The 12,804-nt window shown below is 41.6% G+C and overlaps 2 protein-coding genes across 18 annotated transcripts in view; one reads left to right on the top strand and one right to left on the bottom strand.

Moving 5' to 3' along the window:
* The window catches only part of LOC111252878 (solute carrier family 2, facilitated glucose transporter member 1-like), a 54,864-nt gene extending 43,210 nt beyond the window's left edge, over positions 1 to 11,654 (top strand). For 8 of the 13 annotated variants that reach the window (XM_022811460.2, XM_022811458.2, XM_022811466.2 and 5 more), the window contains 8 exons: positions 5,339 to 5,437; positions 6,856 to 7,083; positions 7,757 to 7,985; positions 8,375 to 8,482; positions 8,664 to 8,851; positions 9,188 to 9,400; positions 9,634 to 9,838; positions 10,096 to 11,654. In XM_022811460.2, the coding sequence (XP_022667195.1) occupies positions 5,339 to 5,437; positions 6,856 to 7,083; positions 7,757 to 7,985; positions 8,375 to 8,482; positions 8,664 to 8,851; positions 9,188 to 9,400; positions 9,634 to 9,838; positions 10,096 to 10,238 (1,413 nt within the window). In that variant the 3' untranslated portion in view covers positions 10,239 to 11,654. Of the gene's footprint in view, positions 1 to 727; positions 870 to 5,338; positions 5,438 to 6,855; positions 7,084 to 7,756; positions 7,986 to 8,374; positions 8,483 to 8,663; positions 8,852 to 9,187; positions 9,401 to 9,633; positions 9,839 to 10,095 lie in introns of those variants that run through there. The other 5 variants (XM_086992347.1, XM_022811468.2, XM_086992348.1 and 2 more) reach the window with 3 other exon arrangements.
* LOC111252877 (uncharacterized) overlaps positions 1 to 12,804 on the bottom strand; it is a 67,818-nt gene that overhangs the window by 19,412 nt on the left and 35,602 nt on the right. The window lies entirely within an intron of this gene.

The raw sequence follows: 12,804 nt of genomic DNA, 5'->3' as shown, positions 1-12,804 counted from the left end.
AGATCCTGGCTTATTCCACCGATTAGTTTCGTTCACTAGATGGCGCAGTGATGCGTTATACAGCGGATTTTTCTAGGGCCAAGGCGTATGTACACACGCATTGCCGTAGCGTTGAATAACAGTTGAATGAAATAGCTAGCTGACAAACTGGATTTAGCTTTATTTCATGGTAACGGTTCCGTCGCGTGTGAATTGCGCAACTGCAGTTAAAGTTGGGTTCTGCGTAACAAAAACCACAAATACCAGATTTGCAGTCATCTAATTAGCAACGAACTTCACAACGGTTACGTATATTTATTTAACTTATAGAAACGGTACACAATCGTTTCGGGATAGTTCTGTTCGTAGTTGACACCCGTAATGACACATGAAAACATATATGTTTTCCAAGCCAAACGTGGTTACTGTAATACTTCCTGAACGCTACACTAATTCATCTGATATACAACATCTGATCACAAAGATATCAGAGTTTCATTAATGTGACAGATCTCATTATTTACACATGAGAAAATCTTCGAAAATCCTTACAGGCCTCAATCGTCTGTAAAATATCCACGAGCAACACCCTGCGAGACAGTTAAGGTGCATCAGGGTCTACGTATCACTTTGCATCAAGAAAAGCTGCCCTAGCGATAGCTATGAACCACAATTTTTAATAGGCCTCTATTTTTACAATGGTCGAAAGCTGCGAGCGGTTTTGCTGTGAGGCGAAAGGCACACGGTACTCCTAGAAGTTATATTATTAGAGAACAGGTCTCAAGAAATGTTCGGTAAATATTCATTTTTAATTGAATGCGTTTGGTGTTTGTGGCATTCTCGGTGGATTTGACGCGACAATTATGAAGAATAACAGGAATGCATTCGAGGTAGAAGACTTTCTTCCTTTAACAAAAGTTGTCATTGGAGATATCCAATCACCGAAATTCAACGAAGATTGTATTACGTAGTGATCTTTAAAAGGTTCGACCTCATAATAGTCTGGTCAACAGTTGTGGCTGATTATCAACGAGAGATAATTAGGTTTAGTTACTGTGCTAATTCAAAACGGGTCTAACTAGCAGGGTAAGGACTCAAGCGCCTGGTGTTCAGGGCGGAACATTGGCCCCGCGTTGCCTGATGGCTTCAACTGGTGATTACTTCTAACTAAAGATGCAAAAATAGATCTAGATGCGGACGTACATACACGCATGCATGCATGCATCCATGCATGCCGTTGACTGATGATAGTGACAGCTAGAAACTGAGCAGGCAACACTGAGCGACTCCAGCTTCCGTGTAGCGTAGACGCATTCAGTATACTATTGTTATTGCACGACAGCCATCATGCAGTCGGCAATAAAATGCAGAGAACGCTTGATAGAGACATCTCGATGATTGTTTGATAGGTGTCATAACCATTGCTTTCCCATTACTTATATAAGTATAATAAGCGCAGCGGCCGCTGTTTAATTGATGCAGACGGCCTTCGCCTTTAAAATGTCTGTGTCTAATATAATGCGTCTAGACGAAATGCTTATAATAGATAAGACACACTACTCTAATCGAAATTTCAATAAGTGGCTGAGCTAAACTAACCAGAGTAAAATATCCTGTAGTGCACGGCTGGGCGGTGATGATATTCCAAAATGAATAGCTAAATTACTCTTGTGAGTCCTTATCGCCTATTTTGGAAAAACGCAGCGAATGACAGGAGCTGGACGCTCTGTGACAGATTGCCCTAGGCCAACTAGCACGAATATGTCTACGGTGACTGACGCCATTACAGGTACGCGTGTACGGCACTTTTGGTCAATTCGTCTCATCACTAAATAATTTGTGTCCTGTGATGTTTTCAAATTGCAGAAGAAAAAAAAGAACTCTGTATTAGGCTCTTAGATTTTCAGGTATCGCCCTTTTTCCGTTTAGGATATGTCAATATAATGTCTTACATTCATGAACTAGTCTTTTCTGTTCTGGTAAACTTTGATTTGGAACTGGAAAGCCACTAATCATTATTTCCTGTGCGCTCAATGCTACCTTACCTACAGTTCTTTGCCACACCAAGACAGCCAAACAAACCTCAAGTGTCATAACTAGATAATAAATGTTGGGTTTTACGATCCTGCCGAGACAAAACTCGGTCCGTTCGAGTTTTTTTTCATCAGACACGCCGGACAGCGTTTTATTTAGGCTGGACTCTTTCGCTTTGATAGAATATGGCGCGCAGTGAGAATGTTCACGAACCTAAAAACGCTGGCATACCATTAATGGATTCCACTTTCATGCTTTGCCTAAGACGTTAGGCCGGGCTAACGACATCAGCGTTGTTTCGTATGTACGCTGCACAAGAGCCTGAATTCTTGATGTATCGTTTCTGTGCGCGCTAAGCTTACATAAGGAAACTGGCTCCTCTTATGCATCATTGCCTGTCATTTGTCCACTGTGCGTAGGATCGTATTCACCATACAGCTTGGATAGGACATCCGGCCGACATCGTCCGTATCTATAGTTCGCCGTGTCTGTCTTTGGGTATGCTGCTGTTGCTGTTGTTGACCTTGTCGTATTCGGAAGCTGGTACCGGCTCGTTTGCTTTCGATTGCAACAGGAGACGAGACTTCGGCCTTGGTAGGCACTACAGTCCCCTTTATTGATGGTAACCCTCCTCCGTAGCGACGCAGCAGTCAGCGGTCACCCAACAACTCCCCCAGCCATCATCAAGCTGAAGTTAAACCACGTCTGTTTTGACTGTCTCATTGTAAAGGTCCATTGTGTCGTTTGTCGGCCGAACCGTCGACCACCATTTGGCGCTAACCACTAGTGGCAGAAGACATCACGGATAGTTTTTTTTTTTTTATCTATTTTCGTTTCCGTTCGTCCTCCTTTATAAGCCTCGTAGTTCTTCACACGTTGTTCTATTTCGTGGCGGCCTTATTTTTGAGTTTAGCATCGTTGTTGTTTTAGCGACCTGAGCCGGCTACGACTTGTTCCCAATATTTATCTCTCAATAACGATTTCACGAGCAGTAGCAGCAGTGTTGTGGGAATGATAACATTTGGATTGTGTAAGCTCGGCTGGCTGGCAGGCAGTCAAAATCAGCAGTGCAATGTATTGTTAAACGGACATAATCATTGATGCTGGGAAGGGCCACCTTGAACAGATAAAGTCAGTAGCAGTTCCTGTGGCGATATTTATATGGCTATGTAGCCATAAATTTATGTAACTCGTTTGTGGAAGTAGGCAGCTCAATTTTTCGTGGCTGAGGGGTAAGCCCCTAGTTCCCGTTTAACTAGATGAGCGTTATCTAATTGTAGCCAAGCGTACAGTTTCTTAGAAACAGATGTCAAATTGAGCTAGAATACGGTTTTTGCATCGATATTTGACAGATTTGATTGTTGAAAAGAAAACACTTGCCATGTCGTAGAATTACACCAATCCTGATATGTTGAGCTTGCAATTTCTGAAGATAAATTTGAATTGACAATTGAAATCGTCGTTTACACCAGGGACGTATTGATGACAATACAAAATTACCTACTGCAAGCAGAAGGCTGAACTGCTAGTATTCCTAGAGCCCACCAAAGACCTAGCCCACAGAGCGCTTCTTATTTTACGTCTCCACTGTAAATATTGCGTTAATAACATTAACATTTAATTCTGATTTAGTAAGCAATTTTCTATTGATTTAAACTGTGTTCTCAAAAACCAATGGTCAGATCGTGAATCGTCCTTGGGATAGTTGCCTCTCTATGGTGACCGACGCTTATCCTCGACGCTGAATTTGGTAATCCGCGATGTGCTGCTTTGCGTGGTACTGTTGGGTTTGGTGGCGTGAAGAAATTAACCCAGTTAGTGGAAATAATACTGCACGCAAGTATAGGGAAAATATAGTTTCAAAATGTCTGTATAGTTCTGCTGTACAGACAGAATGCTAAGTGAAGGTGATACAAGTTGAAACAACTACGGATGTCGACCTCATCAAACACCATTTGTCTTAAACTATAATAGAAAAACAGAATTACGTCTGTACATCCGTTACATTTTCTAGCCGTGCTTCTGAATATCTGTTCCACTAGGAAGCGTTTCGGAGCAGAACCAAAATTTGTGTCACTGCTGTTTTCCACTATATGTCACCTTTTTCCTTTATCTGCGGATACCTGTAGCTGAAGTTGTTTCTCGACAGAGGAAAACCATGTACGATTCAAGTACCCCACTACTTAGTGATTATAGGCGTCGAAGTCCCCTGAAGTTCTTTTCGAAAAAAAAACTACTTCTAGGCGTATTTCACGATCGGGCATAATATCTTTATATGCATGCTATCGTTGTTCAAATGGTCGCGTTTAATTTGTGAACAAGATAATTACTCAATATATTAGTTCACGGCGCTCAGCTTGTCCTTATCGCTAATATCTAAGTGACTTCATCCGACGCAAAGACCAGTGAAAAACACTGAAGTACCATAAAGTGGTAGAATTGCCAGTTAGTTGTCGATGGGGCAGCTACCGCGTTCAGCGGCAATACGTTCATTTGCCTACGTTCGATACCGATCGACGCCATTAAAAGCGTCCCCTGATCAAGGGGTGCAGATGGTTTAATATTAGCTCAGATAACGATTCACGAAGACTGGACGCAGAAATAGAAAATACAATGTTTGTACAGTACAGTGGGTATGTTCGAGAGAGAGCTAACGACGAATAGAACCGAAAGAAATCCAGAATTATCCACAATTCTAAAATGGTGAAATTTAGCAGACGAAAGATGATTCACGCCACCACCAGCGTCAACTACTAGCTAGGTCCGATTCCACCTATCTTTCCTAGAGGTGCATAAACACGGCCTATCAATCGGACTCCTCGCTACAGGTGGAAGATTTACGATACGAGTGGGTTGTAAGGTTACTCGAAGCCAGGCTTATAGTTAGTGCGTATACAACAAGAAGATTGCCCTATGTGCAAAATCTGCTAACGGAGGGCAACCTTAAAGATGCCGGCTAGATAATACTAAGTATTCGTTTTTTAATTCGCGCCAAACAGATACTTACTTCTTACATGTACGTTTTCAAGATACAGTTATGTAGATTGAATTGTTCACTATATTCTTATTATTATTAGAAGCAGAACGTGCTTACTCAATGTTAAATGTATCCTTACGCATGCTCTGGTCAGTTTCGTCAAAAAATATATACAAGGAAAATTGGCGTAAAAACGTGCACGTTTGTTTGTCCGCCCACTGTGACACAGTATATTACGATTATACTAGACCCGGCTAGGTAATACAGTTTCACCCTGTTCTAATATTCTATATTTTTTTGTTATCAAGTTTAACTTAATATTTACTTGATTCTCTCGTGTTCTTTCAGGGCCTCACAAAAAATCTTGCCTTTGCGATAGGAGCTGCTGCCTTAGGCTCTGCTTTCCAGCATGGTTATAATACAGGCGTGGTCAACGCACCCCAAAAGGTACCACAACAGTGTTATAGTTTAATTATTTTCGTTATAAATCTAGTTGATTATTTCTTAACTGAAGTTTATCTATTATTACCTTTATTTATGATAGTCGTATAGGATTATAATATAATGCAGTCATATGGAAAGTTTAACGTTCAGCTCAAAGCAGTTGGTAGTTGACTGTGGTGATAAGATTGTCTCAGTTGGTAGGCGGCGACCAATCTAATGTTGTATCAACCGCATGTCGTATCATTTAGTCAAGGAAATCGCTATAACAGAACTCCTCGATTAATGGTTTGCCACCTGTTAGCTAAGACAACAGCAATTTGTTCTCTTGTATTTATGTCGAAGGCTAAATTGCCCATCAAAAAGAGCTTCTAAGGGGTAGGGAGCAGAACTTCACGACAACACCAACCCGTATATTCCCATATGAAGCGAACGGTAAAAGTGCTCACTGGTGTGCCCATGACGAGCTTGCGTTTATTACGATGGCGTCGAAAAAGGCATACATCTTTCAGGTAGCATTGGTTTTGTTGTTAGCACAAGTGAGGGTCTTTAAAATGTTCTTGTCGCTAAAAAACCCACAAGTGTAGTCCTTGGCAAGGTCACACGTTCCATCATGGCCCATTAAAGTAACCCCACGTGATTATTCTTTCTATATTTACAAAGAAATCGGTGGTTAAACGTAGAGGAAAAGCGAGCGAGCCGGGCCTCGTAGTTGTGGGTCACCCATTGTATTAGCCATTGTTTTACTTTTAGCCCTTGTTGCTTTCGTTGACACCTATAGCAGTAAAGGACGGTACGTTATTCGGCTATTGTAAATGGACGACTGTTTTTTATATGAAGATATAGAAGTGGGTGAAAACACTGCACAAACATCGTGCACAGTTTCAATCTTTCCTAAATGCTGAATTGGGATATTTGGAAATGCCAATTGTTAGCGTTTTAAGCAGTAATAATGTCTTTAAATTCGACGATACGTAGATGGCAGACAGTTTTATCATTTGTTGTTGTCGTTTCTATAAATTTACTCCTATACGTACAATCACACATTGTTTTGCGTTTCGTTGTCGTTTACGTTACGCATAGATCAATCTTTAATAGGTGTTTATTCATTTATTTTTTTTTATTTGAAAACCGCGCGGCTATCGCTGTTGAAGCATTGCCACTTTTCAGTTTAGGAGGCTTCATGTATTTGGGTTTCAATTATTGAAACAAGTCGCCGAGAAATGCTCATACGGCGCGTAATTATACATTACGATGAACGCCATTAGTATTCAGGTTGTGACTAGATGCAACGGGTTTGCAGGACCGACTCAAAAAAAATGCTGCTTCGTAAAACGAGACGCAACATGTTCTTCGTAAACGCTGAATTGTGAACCACACCGCCCGGTGATTTAATTTTTTTTACTTTCATTGCGATATTTCAGCACGTGGAGGCGTTTATTAATGACACCTACAAGCACAGATTCGAGGAGTATCCGACTGAGAGCACGATTAAAATGATTTATTCGATAATTGTCTCAATCTATTGCATTGGCGGAATGATGGGTGGACTACTCACGGCCTTTGTTTCTGAGAAATTCGGCCGGAAAGGTGGACTGCTCTTGAATAATATATTCGTCCTTATCGCTGCCGCGCTCATGGGCTTCTCTAAGGTAGGTGTATCGCACTCCTTTAAATGTCCCACTACCTTTTCACACAGATTTCAATAACGGCAACGGTCGATATACGAGGTGTGGTAATAGCATAGAGGGTGCTTGGCTGATGGATTCAAATTCTGGCATAGGCACATTTCGTCTCATGATGGAAGCGAGCCTTCTGATCGGATGCTTTGTGGCGCCATCGGACCTGAAACTTGAACCTTGCGGTAACAAAACTGAAAGACCGATGTCCTGTAGCATAGACCTTTCCCCTAAGAAAGTTGCCCAGTGAAGTAACGTTCCGAATTAGCATAATGTGATCGCGCACCAGTGGTTCCAGAGGCGTCCTCAAGGCTTCTAGTGCGATTACAAGCGCTAATGGAAATGGGGCAGCTTTTTCGATTTAGAAAAGCTCTAAACAGGTAGCGCACAACAGTATCCTTTCCTGATGAAGTGTTGATTCGATCATATGTACATTGACTTCAATGAAGATGGTAGGTGAAAATGAAGTTGAAAATCGCTATGTCAAGACGGTTCGCATCAAAACAAAAATGTGTACTGCTGAAAACGATTCGATGAAAACATCAACAAAACGAACTGACTGGTTACCTTTAAACTGAATATTTAATTAATCTGATAAGCAGACCGATAACAGCCTCTTCACTTCATTGTCAATGTGCTGTTGCAGAGGTGCCGATCTTACGAAATGATTATCATGGGTCGTTTCTTCATTGGAGTGAACAACGGTCTCAACGCTGGTTTAGCCCCACTATACCTCAATGAGATCTCTCCGACGCAAATGCGTGGCGCCGTGGGTACGATATATCAACTCACGGTAACAATAGCGATCCTCGTATCAAATATTCTCGGGCTTGGAAATCTGCTTGGCACAGACGAGCTATGGCCGGTTTTGTTTAGTACGTAAGATAGACATTAACGCTTCTGCGACCATATGAGCCACACCTTCCTCATTATTGCCGTTGTAATATAAAGCGTAGGCACTAACATGCTCGAACTAGGTAAACGAAGGGGCTGGCTACCTTGGGCTTGGGTGTTCGCTTGCAGAAAATGGCGAAATTCATAGCTAAAATATCACACTCTACAACCTAAAATCTTCAAGCCAATGCCTTTTCCTAACAAATCAGTTACAAGTCGTCACTATTACTGATATATTTAAAAGGGTCTATAAGTGCCTAATTTAGGACCTTATCAGTACGATGTTTCGTTTCGTATTTCGTTTCACAAGTAAAAATGTCTGACTTTTGATTCTGGTCTCTTTTCTATCGACCCGAATTTTCCTGACCAGGTTTTACGATCGTACCATCCATTTTGATGCTATTGACTTTCCCGCTGTGTCCTGAATCACCTAAATACATTCTAATTAATCAGGGCAAAGATGTCGCCGCGCAACAAGGTAATCGTTGATTACGGGCTTTTCTGCCCTTTGTTCATTTCGTAAAAGCAATCGCATAGACTTTTTGCGTTTCAAATCTATTGTGAAATAGTGCAAACCCTTGAAGGGCAATTTTACTTCATTTCATTCAGATAGCAGCAGGCTTACAAGTGCGTATGCCAATGACTTTAACTACATCTAGCTCTAACGTGGCTTCGAGGTTCTCTCGAAGTACACGACGAAATGGACGAGATGCGCGTCGAATTCGAGCAGATCAAAATGGTTCCCCGTGTGACACTTTACGAAATGGTACATAACATCGGACTACGAACGCCGCTCATAATCTCAATGATGATGATGCTTAGTCAGCAACTTTCTGGAATCAATGCGGTTAGTACCCTGTTTCTTCTTTTCTGAGCTGGAAAATTGTCGGTAACAGTTCCATAGTGATGACGGGCAAATTATTTCAACGAGAAAGGAAGACGGTTAGCTCATCAGCTTACAAATTAGTAAAGTAGTATATTGACGTTCAAGCTTACGAGGGCACGCTAGCCTAAGGGTTACCAACTACGAGAAGATTTGCCGTATCAGAATTTGCTACAAGCAGTCAATATAAGAATTCTATCTAAAAGACACACTTATTTGTTGTATTAGGAATGCACAGTAGCTGAAATTTGTCTCCCGGTCACAATATTGTGTCTCTCCTGTTTTTACGATAAACCACAGGCGATTTTCTTCTCAACGAACATCTTTCTTGACGCCGGTTTGAGCAATTCAGAGGCGACTCGAGCTACGATCGGTGTTGGCGTCATTAACACTCTAATGACGCTTGTATCACTAGTCCTCGTTGAGAGAGCAGGCCGTCGCACGCTGCATCTGATTGGTCTGGCAGGAATGGCCTGTCTCACGGTCGTTCTTACGCTCTGTCTCGCCCTGAAGGCATGTATCATCTGTCAATGTCAAAGCTCGATCACCTGGAATCGGGGTGCTCTTTATTAGGGTCAGTCAATTTAAGTCGGCTGCTTAGTAATCAAACGAACAAGCAGACGACGAACGAGCAATAGAGCTTGACAATATTTTAATTTTTGGGAAGCTAAATGCGTATAGTGTAGATTCGTGATTAATATATATATTTTTTTGCTTTTTTTTGTTTCCGGCTCTACACTTTGCAGGATGAAATCAAAGAACTATCGTACCTTAGCGTAGGAGCTGTTGTCGGCTTCGTTATCATGTTTGCCACGGGTCCAGGCTCGATTCCGTGGTTCATGGTTGGTGAGCTCTTCGGCCAGGGCGCACGACCTCTGGCCACGTCCCTTTCAGTTGCGGTCAATTGGACAGCTAACTTTGTTGTTGGAATGACGTTTCTTCCTCTCACAGGTAGACTCATCCATCATAACGCATACGCTCGTTCGTCCGTTATTATTATTCAAGATTTCTTTTAATCAGCCACTGGATTTTGTGACGTGCGACCATCTATGGTACACTGATGCATTGGTAGTACGCTGTGGTATTATATGTACAGCCGAAAAAATTACGAGTCGCCCATCAAAAACATACTTTATTTAGAACTACAAACACCAGACTACATACAGATTCTCATCGTTCGTCGATACGCATGTCCTGCACTCTTACAGGAATTCTGGGTCACTATACATTCCTGATCTTTACGGGTTTCTTAATCTTCTTCTGGATCTTCACGTATCGACGAGTTCCCGAAACCAAGGGCAAAAGCGTTGAAGAAATCGCCGCTATCTTTCGCCAGCGAGCGTATCAGTAGGCAGGAGCACTTGCTAGATAACAACCTGTCACACTCAATCATCCTTATTCGATCTATATGACGTTTTCAGTTACCACTCGACTTCGGATACTTTTCTCCTTTAAATCTAGAGTTGTAGAAAATAAGTTCTGTGTTACCAAACGCGTCAATGCTCCGAAATATATTGTTCCACCGACATAAACTAATCAGTAGGCTCATTGCTGGTCAACGGAAACGTCCTGTGAGACTGTATCATCCGACGAAACCCTCTGCAGTGTCACTTAGTAGAGCCCACAAAGGCTACGACAAAAGGCTTAGTTCTCCGTGGCAGATTCTGAGCGAAGGACTGCCATTGACAAGACGGATCGGTTACTAGCTGTTGTTTTTTGATAGCCTGACTTAGATGAGATAGCTGAGCGTGATAAGAGGCTTAAAGGGGCGAAACGAGACGGGTTTCGGTAGTATAATTGTTCCGACAAATCATTATGTTTTAGAAAAAAAGTCATAATAACTTTAATAGAAACTTCATTATAAATTATGATAAACGAATATATAACCGTAGCTAACTACAACGAGCTGCCTTGCGCTACGCAACGGGCTGGAAATTTCGTCTTCTACTAGGAAGTGGTCGCGATCGACATGGAAACGATCGCCTTCAATCCAGACGCTCGCAATAGAACAACTCACGCACTAACAATTGAAAATATTCATTAGATAGTTATCCGAAGATAGATATGTACATTGATTAAGAAAGGTCTGCTGACAAAACCAGCGCTACACGACAAAAAGAGGAGGTATAGACTAAAATATAGGCAATCGTACATACGTTTACTGAATATTTTACCCAGGAAGACCAATAATAAAAAATATCCATGATTACATAGACAGCCCATGAAATCTATACGTATTTAGAGATGGATACACCTATATGTCGAGAAACGATTGGGACAAGGTATCGTTTATTCCGTACAATGCATGGCCTGCTGAATACAATTTACTAGTGGCAAATAGTGAATGGAATAGTACGATATATATACATAAGGGACGAAATTGAAGAGATATTATTACAGAAGATCTAATCTAATAACACAAAACAGTGAAGCCTATAAACGGTCTTGGCGAGAGAACGACTTTAGGGCTTCAGTATATATAGGCAAAAGATACCGCAACGTCGTGCAGCCAATAAAAGCAAGATAAGGGTGCGGGAGCCGCTAAATTTGACAGTCGCCATTGTGGCTGTGCCAGCAGTCATCCTTCGTTATGAGCGTATAGTACCATTGATCGTTTGCATCCTATGGCGCGCTATAACGGTGTTTTTCATACATTGGAAACGATTGTAGCACATTGATTTCGTACGAGTCTGACGGAAACACTGTATCTGATTTCACCGAACTCAATAAAAGAGCTATAGTTCCTGTAGGAGTCTAACAGTAACAAGTTGTGACCTTTCCAATACTCTAGATCAATATCGTGACATCGTAACGATTGGCTGGAAGTTGGACCTCTTAGCTGATATAACTCCAGTTTGGGAAAGCAATTCAGATGACACGAGCCCCATTGAGGAATGGGGTCGAATTATCTTCGATGCGTCGCTTTCAAATTGGTTCACCCTGCAATGTTCAACGTAATATTTGTTTTCTAAGCGTTCTAAATCAATTGGCATAATATAAATAAGAAAATAAAACCAATAAAAACGCTAGTTTGGCAAGTGATTTTGCAACGTATTCGAAACAAGTAAGTATCGGCTTGCACAACTTACAGCGGTTTACCTTTACGCCAAGATTCAGGATTCCAAGTACATCTTGAATGCGCTACAGAACTTTCCTAATATTCTATTTGTTATTGACCATATTTTTCCATTTCATTAAGCTTACGTATAACTTATTTTCTGTTGGCCCGCAGTTTTGCCGCAATAGCACAAACGAATAAATGTGATATGTGGTAAGGCTGACCGATGAGTGAATTGGCCTCTTTTAATCTTTTTCAATGCAGCGAATCCTCAAAGCAGCATTTGATGATTACCGGACGGTTGCTGTTATCAACTAGGCTAACTATTTCGATGAAGTTCCCACGCTCGGCTAATGGATTTCGCTATGCCATCAGCAGATTTCAGAGATAAATCAGTAAACAGTCAGCGCTGTCCGCTAAAGAAGTATTCATACGCTAAGTCTCTATCAAAAAATATGGAACATGAAGTTTGCATATGAACGTGAAGACACGCTAGTGAGTATTTCCATCCATATCTCGAACCACATAGCGATACCTCGATGCGTTTTAGAATCTTCGTTCAGGAGAAGCGTAAATGAATGGCACAAGAAAGCCACCCGCCTTCACTTTGGCACACGATCCCAGTTGATTTGAAACCAGTTAATGACCATTTATTCCCAAGCCTGTGGCTTCATGGACCTAACGTTGAAGCAGACACACCAATGAATCGCTTATCAGAGAGACACTGCTAGACTCCAGGTCCACAGTCTGACGACAAAGTTCTCTATCGAGCCATATCTCACAGCGCCTTTAAGCTGCGCTGAATACCAATAACATAGCAACAATAACAACCGTGAATATATGGTCAAACGACCTATAT

Source organism: Varroa destructor, unplaced genomic scaffold (assembly GCF_002443255.2).
Source record: "Varroa destructor unplaced genomic scaffold, Vdes_3.0 BEIS01000006.1, whole genome shotgun sequence".
Lineage (NCBI taxonomy): Eukaryota > Metazoa > Arthropoda > Arachnida > Mesostigmata > Varroidae > Varroa > Varroa destructor.
This window is presented reverse-complemented; position numbering and strand designations above follow the sequence as displayed.